A 15,918-nucleotide genomic window follows, 5' to 3' on the forward strand; every position below is an offset into this window, starting at 1 on the left:
ATCTAAAAACAATGGTCCTTCTAAGTTAGTGTGGAATAATAAGCAAGGCCCATTTCTTTACAGAACGGGATGTTTTTATTGTTTATAAGTTTAGAACATTAATTTTTAATATCTGTCCACTGTATAAACAATCTCCAGAAAAATATATCCTCTTCCAGTAACTTACAGTACACATTAAAAATACTTACAAAAGGGATTACTCTCCATTCTGTAAGGGACACAATTCTTGGTTAATTTATGCACTTTTGATCTGGCTAAACTGAATATTCTGGTTAACTCGAACCATGCCAGCAACATGGACAACCTAACATTTAAAAATATCTGCCTAATTATGTAGGATTTAAAATAAAATTAGGCATTTTTACATCACAGTATATATGGCATGTCTTAATTCAGCAACGGAAAGGCACAGTTATTAAGCCATAAAATACAGTACCTGAATTTTATCTATGCTAGTGATACCTACCAATGCCAATCCAGACATTTTACTCTATAGAGGGGCTAAAGAAAAAGGCTTCTGTTTTGTTGTTTTGGATTTTTTTTTTTTTTAGAAAAATTCAACCTCATCTCAAGTTTGGTCCTTTAGAAATGCCTATTAGCTGAAACATATTGAAGGAGGACTTCAGGAAAGAACACAGGAAAGCAAATTTAGCAGTCTATGGTTTAAAAACTTGAATAAATTACTATGAAATGGTGAGCAGTTAATGAATGGAGTTTTCTGGTTAGCTGTCAGACATACCTGGTAAAATGTCAATGTATAAAAGTACAGTATGACAGACCTTCCAGAGACATTCATTGCATCACACACACAGACTGTTACAGCAGTAAGTCCAGACATAGCATTTACAGAGTTCAGCACATCTCATGGACTGATATCTGGCTCCTGGCCCCACACCACACCCCGAGGTGTGCAGAGTTCTTTAACTGCTTTGCCTGCTACGTATTGCTGTTGAAGTGAAGACCCTGCTAAAGCCAAGCTCACTGGCCTTCCCTTAGCAAACCAGTGCACCTCTTCAGAAAGCAGCTGGCTCTCTCCTGCCCATTTGAAGTGACGCAACTGCATCAAGACAGACCAATAAAATGGAAGAGGCAAGGGACAACAAACATGAGGGAGAACCCCACCGTCCCGTACGTGATGTAGCGGTAGGGGAGCTCAACCTCCATGCGCTGCCGTGCCCTCCGGACGTCGCCGGCCGGTATGCGGAACACCTTACAGGCCAGAGGAATCGTGGCCTTCTTCATGGCCACCTTCATCAGCAGCAGGACGACGACTCCGATCAGCAGCCGCAGAATGGCTCTTCCAAAGGCGGCCACGGTGAGAGAGGAGAGGGACAAGGGCAGCGTGTCGGGAGGAGGGTCTAGCTTCAGGCCAATGACGTAGTTAACGTGAGAGCCACAGGCTACTCCAGCACCACAGCCCAGTATCTGAGCCGTGTCTCCTCGCGAGGTGCTCCACGTGTCTAGAGTAAAAGAGAAGATGCCCAGGGCTAAATGGAGACTGATGATAATTAAGGGCGCGTATTTGTAAGTTAAGTTGAAGTTATCAATCAGGTCCACAACTGGATGGAAGACAATCAAGATGAGAATAGCATACAGAAATCCAGCAATAACATCCTGTTGAAGAGATAAAGATAGGGTTTCAGCATAGTAATTCTTTTAAAAATATTTAAGTTACATCAGCATGGAGACAAACCTAGTTGCTCAGTTTCTAAAAGTGACTCATGGATTTCCATGTTTTCTCATTTACTGTACAAGATTAAATATTTTTTTATGTTAAAGACAAGGAATTGCCTTTCATCACCTATTAATAGGACACCTGCATTATGATCAGATCATGAATGAAGCTATGACCTAGTGATCCATCATCAAATGGGACTGTAGATCTACCTACCCGCTGCTTACAGTGGTCCTCGGCTGGGGCTGGGGCATTCCAGCTGACAGTCAGCACAAAGCTAGTCCAGTTAATTAATTTCTGCCAACTTAAGACACAGTTTTGAACTGTTCCAGGAAACCAAGTGCCTGGGTGCCAATACATTGGCAGCACAGCTGGTAAGGCAGTGGGGGACTGCTGCAGCTAGGCGTTGGGACAGCTTAGACTTTCCTCTCCTGCTTCAGAACCAGCAATACTGCCAGAACAGAGAACTCTTGCCAACTATTAAAGGAGAGCAAGAGGGAACTTCTGTGGCTATTCACTCCCACTACTGGAATGCTTGATAAAACCTCTAACAATTGACTGCTATGAAAGTCAGACTTGCACATGTCAGAAGGAACTTTCTGCCTTATTTTCCACCCCTATGCCCCCCACCTCGGGCACCATGGTTAATTTATGTTGCAGGCAACACATCATTAAATGTATTCACTCACACTGTCAAGGCCTCAGATGTGAAGCTGCTGAATAACCTCGTCTACAGAATGCATCACGATTTGTTGCATGACTTTGTTCTAAGATGTTGTGTGTCAGATGACACTGTCAGCTGAGATACCAGTTCATCCCATCATCCTCCACACCAGTGGTTCTGACTTGGGATGACTCCTAATCACTAATGCAAATATGTCATTCAGTTTTTCTGAGCTGCCTTATTTTCACATGTTCCTTTTACATGGTGTTCATCTACCAGCTCTACTACTTGCTACCAGGCTTACTGTTTTCTATCTGTTAGCTTCTCTCCTCCTAGCAAGTGATCCTCAAAAACCTCTTTAGTCATCCATCCTCATTAGTGGTCCTACATTCTAATTAATATTTTGTAGTGTTCCCGTTTTCCCATTTTTATATTGCATGCTTGAAACATGGAATCATAGATTCGTTTAGATTTGTGTTTCACTTTGAAAAACAGACCTATTAAAAAGGATTTAAAATAATCAAAGATGACAATTTTGTTATCTGGTTCTTCAGAAACGTTGGTAAGTGAAACCCTAGCACTTACCATGGCACTCTGAAATGGACGTGCCCCAGCAGCTAACATGGAACCAGAGTGGACATTAACAGCCACTCTCCCATCCTTCAAAATTACTCCTACTCTGTACAGAAAAACTTACAGTCTATGCTTTCCTGCAGCCATCCACTTCTGCACTAAAACGTCAGCCAAGTTTCAACTGTGGGTTGAGTTCATGAAAGAAAAGTATAAATTATCAGAGGTTGGACATCCACTTTTTGTAAAGATTGTATCAATTTCTCTGCTGAAGAAATATGAAGTATTCTGTTCCTATACAGTAGGACATTCTAAAAAAAACCCCTATATATAATTACTGCATTGCAAACACTCATGAAATCAGAACAACGTGAAAATGAAAGTTTAGAAGGATTATTTTCTTACCAAAATTGAATGCATTCCCATATAAATTCGACTACAACACACCAAAGCACACCAGCAGAATGCAAGGATCAGTCCAAACATAAGGGGATACTGGCAGGGGGAAAAAAAAAAAAAAATTGAGAGATTTTAGAATTTATTTTTTTCAGAATTTGGAGAAGAAAAAAAAAGCAAACCACCTCCATAAGTATTCTAGAATTAATTCAAATTAATGCAACTTATGCTCACCCTTTTCCTTTCGTTAGCCTCCCAATGTTTCTTAGACCACCTCAACTAAGTCCATTTTCATAAAGACAAAACATTATTAAATCAAACTTTTTCCCTTTTCTCTGCATTCAGGACATCTGAATTTCAGGGTGTTGGTCTTTTCAGAGAGAGCAGTAACAAGTTAGCAGATCTTTGTAGCTGTTAGTCTTGCTGTGTTATGATATCCTAAACTGGTAATACAGGCAGAGGTGAGCCTTGTTATGAACTGTGCAACAGTTTTACAGTGAGTGAAGCACCTACATAACATACTAGTATTGTTACCAATTAATCCAGGCAGAATCTAATAGCTTCATCTTTTCCCTGAAAAATAACTTGTCATAATTTACAAATAAATTCAATTGCTAAAATTAATTTCCTCTTATAATCCATGTTTATTAAGCAAAAAAAAAAAATCAAATAATTCTTTCAAGTTATTTCCATCTTCTGACAGAAGATTTTTTTAAATTATTAATAAGGACTGATTACCAGGAACAAACAAAATACTTTATTTTAACCAGCACATATCAGCATGTGTAAAAACTTTGTATTTTAACTTGCTTTGGCTTTGGACACAAGTATGCTAATTCACATCTTACAGCACATTTCCCCACTACCATGTTGCAAAATGTTGTGCAAGATGGGCTGCAGCTTCCTATTTTCAGTATCAACAATAATTATTAGTTCTATAAAGGAAGCAGTCACAAGACAAAAATGGCGTGTTTCCAAAATTGCTTCACTTCCTACATGAAAGAAATGATAAATGTTGTCAATATGAACAAGCAGGCTGGATGCACTCAACTGTTGAAATAAAAACTAAGAATTCCAGTTTTCCTGCCCTTTTCCGTGCTCCTTCTATGGATAACCAGAAGGGCAGAATATCCAGCAAATTAGAGATGGTATTTCCAATCCTATTGAAGGAAGTTGCACATCCTCTGTGAAGGCCTCTTAACAGATAGACTAGCTTCTAAATCAGTCTTTCAGCGAAGTTTGGGAGAAGATTATCAGTCTTCTGCATTATTCCAGCAGCCTTTGAATTATCAGCTCCAGGACCATGTCAGCAGGAGAAACCTAAAAAAAGTTTTCTGTTTTCTCAGAATAACATAAAATTGGGAAGCTTGTTCAGCATAAACAGATTTCACATTAAAATAAGTTCTACATGCCGAGCTCAGTTTTGTTATATCTAGTTAAAACTCCAATTCCAGCAGCAACATTTGTCTTTGTTTCTACTACGTTCATCTACAAATTGTACCTACACAAAACTACGTAGTGACTCCTTTCTAACTGAAAAGTTGAAGGAACAAACGCTGTTTCCTGCCTTAAAGAGTTACACCAACCACGGGCATTACACCAGCACCTAGGCTGCACCCACGACACAATTGCAGGGTTACCAGATGCTGACCTTACAGAAGGCACAGAAATGGCTCTAATCCTTGTGCCCTGTGCAGCACCACCAGAAATCCCCACAAGTGTAGCTCCATCCCTCATCCACATTATGCCTCTACCATCATTTCACAGATCCCAGGGCAGAAGTTGTGCTGCCTGCTCCAGGACGACCCTCAAGCCACACAACCTCCTTGCCTCTTGCTGCTGCCATCCTCTGTAGGGGAGAGGAGAGCCCAAGCTGCATATGCAGGGATAGGCACACTCCCTGTTTCCTCTGAAGTAAAGAGGAGCTTCGAGCACCTCTTCACATGCTCCACAAGATGAAAGCCTGGGTACACATACTTCTGGTTTGACAGAGACCAGCAGAGGAAGATTTACTACCTCCAAAAGTGATGCAAACCTCTCGACCACAGAATTTAATAGCATCACAACTGCTTGGTGGTAGAATGAGCTTACATGTATACATCCACATGGCAAAGCTCCAAACAGTGCTGCCCATCACTTGACACAGTACATCCATTCTTGTTTCCCAGCACACATCTTTTGTGCCTTCAGGCTCCAGTCAGGGTAAGGCTTTTCTTTAATAAACCAGACCTGTCTTGCATTTCTGAAACACCTACAGAAACAGAAGCTGGAGCTTTAGCAGGAAGACCTATGCCAAGGTCAGCAGGCTGCAGCAGCTAATGACACTGCAGGTAAGAAGTTGGGATTGATAGGGGTGATGATAGTGCAGTTAAACAGCAAGATCCCAACAACAGTATGGAGGAAAAGGTATACATGAGGAACCATGTTTCAGGAATCCTGAGCAGATGATTGTAAACAGGAGGGAGAGTAGGATAAAGTTCTGGAAATGAAAATTAATGCTTGCTCTTAGCTAGGAACTCTCAAGGACAGAGCATGTGGGGAAGAAAAACTGTCACAAACTTTGAAGTTTGAAGATGATTTTGAAGATTATAAAATGGTTTGGGTTGGAAGGGATCTTAAATATCATCTAGTTCCAACCTCTGTACCTTAAGCAGGAATACCTCCCACTAGACCAGGTTGCTCAAAGCCCCATCCAACCTGTCCTTGAATGCCTCTAGTAATGGAGCATCCACAACTTCCCTGGGCAACCTGTCCAAATGTCTCACCATCCTCATACTGAAGAATTTCTTCCTAATCTCTAAACAAAATCTACCCTCTTCCAGTTTGAGCACATTATCCCTTTTCCTGTCACTACAAGCCCTTGTAAAAAGTCCCTCCCCAGCTTTCTTGTAGGCCCCCTTCAGATTCCGGAAGGCCACAGCAAGGTCTCCCCTGAGTCTTCTCCAGGCTGAACAACTCCAGCTCTTTGAGCCTGTCCTCATAGGAGAGGTGTTCCCTCTCTCTGATTATCTTTGTGGCCCTCATGCCTCACTCTAATTCTGTTTTTAAATAGTACTGAGAATAGATACCCGTTAAAAAATCTGAAAACACTGGTCAGCTCAGTTTCTCTGTAGCAAAACATCCGTATTCAAGAACTCAAACACTTCCCTATTGTCTACCAGTAACAAGTCAATTACACATTTAACCCTGACTCACATCACTAACTAAGTGCCTTAAGTTAAACTCAAACAAATTATTTTTACCCATAGAGCTTTGGCATGAACTGTCCACAAGTGTGTCTGCAGAATTAGGCACATGCTGATCTGTGGTATTTTTAACACCTGTTAAGCCCAGTTTCTTTCCACTTACTCACTACAGTGAACCTAACTGCACTGTATCCAGTCCATTATAAAAAAGCAGAAGGATCAAACAAATATTCTGATTTCCTCTGGAATAACATTTCACAACAGAACAGTCACATCAACTTTTGTGATTAGCTCCCACACTAAGCATTCTCCTCTGCACTCCCACCTTTATGAAACCAACACACCTCAACAAGTAAGTTTAAACACATTTGTAAATTTGTAACTGCAAACGTAAAGTCATCTTTATGTCTAAGGCATAGGAATAAAATTTGACCTAAAGGTTTGAACCTTCATCTGCCCTGTTATGGTATGTTACACCACATACACACCTTCCTGCACTGCCCACATATCCAATCTGATTTTCTTCCCACAGCCCCAGCACCCACCAGCAGAGCATCACTAAGCTGTACGTACCCTTTGGGGCTCCACAGTTCACTGGCCTCCTTAGACACTAGCAGAAATCCTTACTTCAACACAAACAAAGAACAGTACTCCTTGGCCTGCCTACTCCTTGGCCTCTTCTCACTCAGCTTTTAAAAGCAGCCACTGCACTGAAGAATTCCTAGACTGAACCAGCACCACCTGCTTAAAATCTTCCTTGAGGTGATAAGGCAACTGTGTATTTTGTTCTCACACGTCAGGTAAGTGTACAAGGTGACTGAAGGCGAATATTAACACTCCCACACACCGTGTAGCTCAGCAAGAAGACTGCTCAGCAAGAAGACTGCTCAGCAGCATGCCAAGCCATCACACCTACAGAGGATATCACCTTCTTTCTTACAAAAAAAAAGTTGATGCCATAAATTTACTTACAAATTGTCAGAAAATATAGGACCAATACTGAGGTCCTAGCAAGCATTTTCTAAATGTTGTTTCATCTAGAAAATGACTGCCTGTATTTTGCGTCTATACATCAGGTATACCATGGCTCTAAGCATCCATAACCTCCCACTGCCTAGACATATAAAATCCTCCCAAATGCCAAAAATACTTCTATGAATATAGTGCCTTAAGACTATTAATACTTTTTATCAGCCTTGCTTTACAATAGTGGATTTCAAAAAGCTTCTTTCCCAATTGCAAATGAATCTTCAAAGAAAAATCAAACACCTCACAAAAACCAGCTTTTACTATGCTTTCTACTTAAAGTAGGCACATTTCCTGAAAACTTAATGTGAACACTTTAATATAAACTAATCTCATGGAAGAAAGCCATAAGCACTCAATTTTTGAGGTTTGCTTGAGCCTCTTATTTTGGAAAACACTGTATTCATAAATTTGAAAATTTAAGTTATTACCTGGAAGTTGCAAATTTTTAGATGTTTTCTACATAGTTGTACATAAACACACTGACAGCCTCTATTTAAATGAAAGACATTAAAGCAAGACTGCTGAATTCCAGCAGTTTTAGTCCCACAGCTCCTTGCACTCCAAATCAGACCTACAGAGGCACAAAGGACAAAAGACCACAAGTTTAATTCCACCCTTCTCCCCAGTTCATTGCTGTTCTTACTCATCTAGGCATCAGAAGGCAGACTGGCATCCAATCTCCTTTCATATGAGGGTCTGAAAGGTTGTCAGAGGTCACCCCTGGTTTCACTCTCTCAGCTTCTTCTTTCTGGTAACAGAATTGATTCCTCTTCAGTCTTGACCATACTTAGAGTCACTTTGACTCAGATACTCAGGAACAACTGATTTTAGATGCAAAAATCTCAAACCCTGATTCCATGTCCTCAAATAAGACCATCCTATGTAGATCCTCAAAACCTCACACCTCCATAGCTACCAGGCCACCTCAATAATTTTGAATATAGAGAGCATTTATTGAACTACATACTACTTTTTTCCTAAATTTAAAAAAAAAAAAAAAACACCACACAAAGAAATCCACAAACTTGCAATTTTAAATTCTTAAGCTTATATAAAAGCAGACACTTGCATAGTACTCAACCTGAACTTCAAAAAAATCACATTGATTCAAACCCAGCATTAACCTGGCATCTCTCCTTGTGAAAAATGCCCCACATTCCATATTAGACCAAATCACTGATGTCCAGCTTGCACAAATTTTACCAAATGCCTGAATAAAGCTTCCATAACATGCATGAGCATGCCATATAAATACAATACTAGAAGATGAAGTGGAAGCAGATGGAACTGACAGCAGCGCAGAGACTGAGATAGAGTCAAAGGCAACATATAGATTAAATAGACACACATGTTGATGTTTTGGCTTTTAAATGTTTAAATGGATGTTTCTTTGAAGGCATCATACCTATTAAGAAAAGTGCCTCCGTCTTGATGTGTATAACTGAGGGACAGATTGCCAAGTATGTTATTTAAAAAGGGGGAGGGGGAGGATTAACTGAATCCTTAAATTCACATATTAAGCGAAAGAAAAAGCTAGGAATAAAGGTGATTGAGGAATAAAGCTCATCTTCTCTAGGAATAAAGCTGATTGAGTAGACTGCTCATCTTCTCTCAGGCATCAATTTGTTCCCATATCCAGAATCTTGTTTAGTCAATTAAACTGAATTAAATTTGTCATATTTGGAAAATAGCAGAGAAACTACTCACAGTAAGTCTTTCAGAATTTCATGCCCTAAGTTCCTAATGGGAAATTCCCATTTTATTCAATTACATCCTCTGAAAAGAGCTTGCAAGCTTCTGTCCAGATCACATAGAAACCATTTCCCTCGAGAGCCTATCCTCCTCCCTCCCCTGAATCTGACTTTTTGCCAAGAGTCTTAATAACGTAACCATTGTTTAAAAATGCTCATAAGGAAACAATCTGTCCCAAAAGCTTTGACCTAGGTCAGAAAATTCCTTCTTTCATAATAAAACATTCTTAAAACACACTCTAGTTGCTCACTCCTTTACTTTTTAAAAAAGCACATTCTACACTGGAGACGTTTCCAGCATCCACAAAAGGTTACAAATTAATTTTCTAATATTTCAGTCTTATACAGTATTACTCAGTGATCTTTTTATACCATATTGTAACTCAGAAGTTCAGCTTGAATTTAACGCAATTATTTTGGACCAGAATACATTGGATGAATCCAAGCAGCACTCACAGAATCATGTTTTTAATAGGATATTTGGGCTACGTGTTTGCAATAGTCATATGAAAAGCTATAATGGTGTTTACAGGAATGGCTCTGAGACACAGGCTCACCAGATGACTGCAAAAAGTACAGCACAAGCAATTTTCAGGGGTGGGAGGGAAGGGAGAAGAATAAAAAGTAAAGATCACTTATCAGTCATTTTAGGAAAAAATAGACAAAAAAAAGAATTTCGAAAGAGGCCAACCATTAAGTAACAGTGGTTAAATGACATTTATCTATTATTTCCTCCTTTCTTCCACTGACCAACTTTAACATCAAAAAACAAAAATATGACTGCTACGTGTCACAACACGAACCTCTTCTTTAAATTCCAAGATAAAGCTTTCAATGCCAGTCCTGCAGGGAGCTGAAAAGCTTTATTTCCTACTACACATCATCTGAAAAGAAATTAAGAAGTCACAATAGGAATTAGAGCCTGTTGCTTCTTTTCCTTGCAGTCATTAAAAAAAATTACATACCCAAATACACTCAGAATCACCTGTGCTCCCAACACCTAAAAAATAGGGGGGTTTCTGCAAACTGAAGTTTTCTCAGGCTTAATCAACACCCTGTTTGAAAGTACAAGGAGTGCTTTACATGTGTACAATCCACCAAGAGAAAAAATTGCTTGAGAATTATTTCCTTGAAATCCTTTCTTCATCAAAATCTCTGCATCTAACCTTACAGCACTTGTTTACACAGATCCCCAACAGGCTTTATATTAATTAAATATTTGCTCATGGGAAACTGAAAAATATATTTAATGCCAATCAACAGTTTAATAGGACAGGGTGCTGCAAACCACTGGCAGAGGTTCCCCAACGAGATCTTTAGGAACTGGCTGTACTCTTTTCAGACTTTTAAGAGCACCTGAATCAAACAGGCCACACAACCTTTTTCAGCTCCCTCTACAAAAACTACAGGCACCAACCTGGCCCACAAAAAGACCACCTCACAACAAACCAAGGCCAATGCTGGCCCTCCAAATTCTCATCTCTTTCTCAAGATTTCTTCATTGCATGAGCATTTTCTGGGTTTTCAGATCACCCCTTCAGCGACACTTCCCATGTCAGAAGACTTTATTTTTAAAAACACATGAAAGAAAAATAATTAGAAAAACATGCATCTCTCTGCCTAAGTTTCTTCACAATATTTTAGTATTTCAGACAAAACCCATTCGAGCTTTTCTGAAAGATGAAGCATCTCTTTCTCAAAGGGGTCTGGACTTGCTCTTACCCACAGATTTCATATCTAAGATGTGGCCTATGTGTAGCTTCCAGTTTTATCATTACTTCAGTCTTAATGCTAATGCAAGCCTTTCAACAAGGACAGACACTTAAAACCAGGATTTGTCCACTTTCTGTAAAATTCTCACAACAGTAGTGTCATGATGGAACTATTCATCCAGCTGCAATACCAATTATTCCCCATTCCCAGTGAGGATCTGAGAGAAGTTAGGCTTTTGAAATGAGAGAGCAGGCAGACAATTCTAGAGGTAGTATTTAGTAGTGGTCAAACAGAGCCATGGAATGATACAGATTTCTCTGAAATTCCAACACAGACCCTGTCAAACTCATCTCATTTGATCAGATTCATCAGCTTTGGTAGATAAAAGTAATGGTGCAGATTCTGGAAGGGTGTTTGACACCATCCCACATGGCATTCTTACACAACTGGTACTACAGAAAGTGAGTAGTGAGCCAAGTGCAGAAAAATACTTCTGTGTGTGTTAGTCAATGAAGTCATTACAGGATAGATGCACTCTACTGGGGGTTTACCATTAGTGCTTATTAACTGCCTTTCCACCCCACTGGTGATAATGATGACCACTGATAAGATCTGCTCATAAAACACTGGCAGGCAGGGACATACAGAGGACAACGGTGTCATGCTGAGTGACCTGAACTGCTTCAGAAGATAACTCTAGTCCAACATTCCTACATTTGGTTAATATGGTTACAGAGGCCAGCTACTCATCAGTCAGGGCTCTAGGCTCCTGCTGCATGTCAACGTAACCAAATTGGTTCAATGGCCTACAGTGAAAGTTCCTGACTCAGCTCTTTCATGCAGAGCTCAGGAAGGAGTGAAAACCCATCACTTCCTAATCCAGAGAACTGCTGCCAGAGCCACGCTGCATTCTGGAGGAACTCTGGGAAAAAAGGCTTATTTTCTGTCTTCCTCGCCAATATTTTGTTTTTCCCTCTTCCTCAAAATAAATCATCAGGGTTATGGCACATTCAGGTACCATCCTAACTCAAGCACCATTTAATAACAGAGTATGTGTTGACATCTATTTGAAATGAGCTGTTCATAGGAATCAGATAAAATACAAATACTTTTTCCTGTAGCCTCAGCCTTAGGCTTTTGGAGATTTTTGTAGGTAATTACCAGTTCACATTCTCTCTTCCCCCTGTTTCGGGACACAATGTAAGCCAGCTCAGCTCAAACCATCAGTGTTTCAAAGAAAACAGGTCTTCCCCAACCTGATAAAGGTACACTTTTTCCCAAATCATATTAGGATCTGTAGTCGCACTGTCTTTTAAGTGTTTGTCTTACTCTTCCAGGGTATCAGAGCTTCAAAGGTAGGAAGAAAAATAACATCTATAACACTCCTAAATTCTCATGCGTCTTGGAATGAACTTTGTATTTCAAAGTTACTGAAGTGTCTTTAAAACAAGTAGTTGTCCCTGCTGAGATTTAACAATATTAAATAATAAATATATAAAGATTAAGCAAGAGGAATCAAAAGTTTCAGACAAGCTTTCATAACACCAGATGACATTGGAAAGTTACATTCTGCAGTGGACAGAACAGTCAGCTATTACGAAAATTATCTTAACATATTAATTTGTTTCTGTCAAACTTGGTGGCACTGAATATTCTCTAACCTCAAAGTCTCTAATTGTGAAAATTTGTCACAACCATCTTTAAAACTTATAATCTCTGAAAATATTTTATTCAATTGCAGTTAAGCAATTTTTTTTTTTTACTGAGTATATTCAGAAATCTTTTTGAGTACTATGTAAAAGGAAAATAATTGCAATAGGACTACTGACAGGCATTGAAAATTAGGAAAACACAAACTTAATTCAACAAGTTAAAAGAAAACCTACTGGAATTTTTAAAAAGGTTTTAAATTGACAATTTGGGCCATACCTAAAAAAGGGCAGATTTGTTCCGTTCTTGGGAAAAACTCATAGGTTGTTTTTGATAGAACAGAACTCGTACACAATTCTAGGAAGTCATAGCTCAGTGAGAGCAAACTCCAAGTAAGCCATACAGGAAAGCGATTCCCTTCTCACTGGAGTAACCTCTTTTAGAGCAAGAGTAGCTTTCTTTGGTTTAGGATAAACTTCGAAGTGACAAACTTGATTAAAGTTACCTGTATTCCAGAATTAAAAGTCCCTGCAGAGCTGTAGCTGTATCTGCTTAAATTCTCACTCAGTCTCACTCCACTATGTATTTTACTCATCATCATTAGGGTCTGTGTAACACTTGCTTATACTGAATATACAGAAAGACTGTGCCCCAACATTTGCCAACTAGTTTAAATCCACCCATCTGTATCTACTTATAAATATGTCTAATTTAATAAAAATCAGAATTATTACAAACTCCTTTATCTATCCGTTACTAGCCTTCCAAGTCTGAGGTCACCCATTTCCAGAAGAGCGTGACACAAAGCTGTCATATAGATTCTACTCCCTTTCAACACACGTAAAATATGGAGAACAGCAGAAGCATTAGATGAACTCTAAAGTCTCTTTAGAAATGAATCAAAAGATACTGACCATGCCATAGGTTAACTTCTGATTAATATTTGGAAGTAATTTAAAAATCATAAGGTTTTTTTTAAAAAAATGCACATTCTGAAATGGTAGAAACTGGTTCCAGGGAGATCAGTTTCTATGTCACAGGAAAAAGGAATTAAAATTATGAGTCAAACACTTTGCTTCCTCATTTCTTAGGCATGGTTCTTAATGAATAATAACAAGGCCAAATGCTTACAATTTGTTAACATGTACTCATCATAAACAAGTTCAGTTAACCAGCACAGCATTTCACAGCCTGCAGCTGCAGGGCTGGCGAACTGAAGACAGACTCCAGTTCACTGGCAGAAACCATTCCACCCACTGTTGGTTGGCTAGTTCCATGACAGCCATCCAGCCAGGTTCTCCTGTGCACACCACAGCAGCCCGTGCAAAGCTCATCACCCAACACCACTAAATGAGCTTCCCCACATGCAAAGAAAGAGAATTCCATTTCCTGCTTCCAGCCAACATCAGCCCTACACATCTAACAAGTAATAAGCAAACATTCAAATTTTAGTCAGTCATTAAAAAAAACACAACAACAAAACAACAACTTTAGGCTTCTCAGTGACAAAAATTCCAAATATTTATTTCATAAACACCTGCAAAACTTATTACCTGGTGTCTGCACAACTCTAGCAGAGTGACACTTTACACTTCCCTAGCAAAGAACATGAATCCATCACAGCTGTCTTTTGGGCACGCTGGATCACCTTGCAGAAATAGATACAAAAATTCTGCTTAGAGAGGCCAAATACCATCTCCAACCTTCAACTTTCTTTTTCATTTCAGGCAGCCGTTGTGTCTGCTGAGATAGGACCACAAAGTGTCACACTGTGACAGTCGACAACCGGTGATTGTTAACAGTAACTGGGAAGACAAGAGGTCAGTATAAAGCTGAACTGCATTTTTTTTCTCCAAAAGCTTAAAAAGAGAGTTCTTGCTACCAAAATTACGTATATCCGACTTAAAATAGGCAGCTATTATAAGAAGAATTTGCAAACATTAACAACTTAAGAGTAGGCTTATTGCAAAACTTCTTGAACACTACATACGGAGCCCTCAAAACGCTACACCGACCATGTGTTGCCTGGAAAGCCCTCTCCCTCAATTACTACTGAAACCAGTGCCGTGATTTGGAGCTAAATGAGTGTTGTGCCTTCCCTGGAGTTCCTGCTGCCGCCCACGCTACCAACAGCAAGCCCCTGAGCACATGCAGGCTCCAGCTTGCATAAACCAGACATCAGCAGTGTTATTTTAACTTAATCTATTGACCCACAGTGCGACAGGAAGATCTTAAGATTTTGCTGAATGAAGGTGCTGTAAAGATCAGAGATTATCAGTTCCTGCTAATTATTAGCACATTTACAGCTATAAAAACATCTGAAAGTGCACGTACTCCTCAAAACAGAAATCATCATTCTAGTTTACAGGTAACGAAACTAAAAGACAACGTTAAAGAAAGGCTAAATCTACAAATTGACTCAAGCTGCTAAGTGACTCAAAGCAAAGAAGGATCACCAAAAAGCCCTTTAGTTCCTGGCTCTCCACAAGATTCTCAGTCAGTAAAACGAAACGCCTGTAAAAACACCGGATGCCTAGCCAAACTTAGTGCAAAGCACTCACCCTTCAAGAGGTGAGTTGAGAAAACTTTTGCAAGAACAAAATACATATTGTTAAAGCGGAATTTAACACGTACCGAGCCAACTATTCACAAAGTCAGCAGCACTTCCACCCAGAACACAGAATCAGGGGAACAGTGTTTGTTACTAGAAAGAGGGCCGGGAGGGGTGTGTGTGTGTGACGTGGGGGGTACCAAATTAAAAAGGCATGAATTTCACATTTTCCCAAACAGACTCCGCCACCTCCCCTCCCAAAACAAAACCAATCCACAGCCTTGCACCCCGGGGCTGGGGAAGCCAGGAGGAGAACGAACCAGAGCGGGCAGGTGAGCCTTACCTGCCAGCGGCCGTGGCTGAGCAGCAGGAGCGCCAGGGGGATGGCGGTGCCCGACATGGCGTGGGTGGAGGGCATGCTGTACTCGGAGTTGTAGAAGACTTCCAGCTTCACCACGGGCGGCGAGGCGGGCCGCGGCCAGCGGATGACATCCTTGGTGCACTGCCCCAGGTACATCACCCACACCCAGATGATGATCAGCCTCCGCCCCAGCCAGGCGTCCAAGTTCCAGATACAGAAGGGGAAGAAGAGGATGTAGAAGAGCTCGTTGCCGAGCTCCGTTCCTAGGCTGAAGAGGTAGTAGAGGAAGCGGCTGCGGGTGGAGAACTCCTGGCTGCCGTCCTCCTCCGTCAGGGAGTTGCGGCGCGGCCTCCTCCACCGCTGCGCGGGGCGC

At 40.3% G+C, this 15,918-nt stretch overlaps 1 protein-coding gene across 1 annotated transcript; it reads right to left on the reverse strand.

Moving 5' to 3' along the window:
- Nucleotides 1-1,062: 1,062 nt before the first annotated feature.
- Nucleotides 1,063-15,914, reverse strand: SGPP1 (sphingosine-1-phosphate phosphatase 1; the record flags this gene model as incomplete). Its single annotated transcript, XM_008937160.1, has 3 exons — nt 1,063-1,614; nt 3,315-3,404; nt 15,528-15,914. Coding segments are annotated over 3 exons (1,029 nt in total), but the record flags the coding sequence as incomplete, so codon positions are not given.
- Between the last annotated feature and the right edge of the window lie 4 nt (nt 15,915-15,918).

The sequence above is a fragment of the Merops nubicus genome, unplaced genomic scaffold (genome assembly GCF_000691845.1).
Source record: "Merops nubicus isolate BGI_N331 unplaced genomic scaffold, ASM69184v1 scaffold30253, whole genome shotgun sequence".
Lineage (NCBI taxonomy): Eukaryota > Metazoa > Chordata > Aves > Coraciiformes > Meropidae > Merops > Merops nubicus.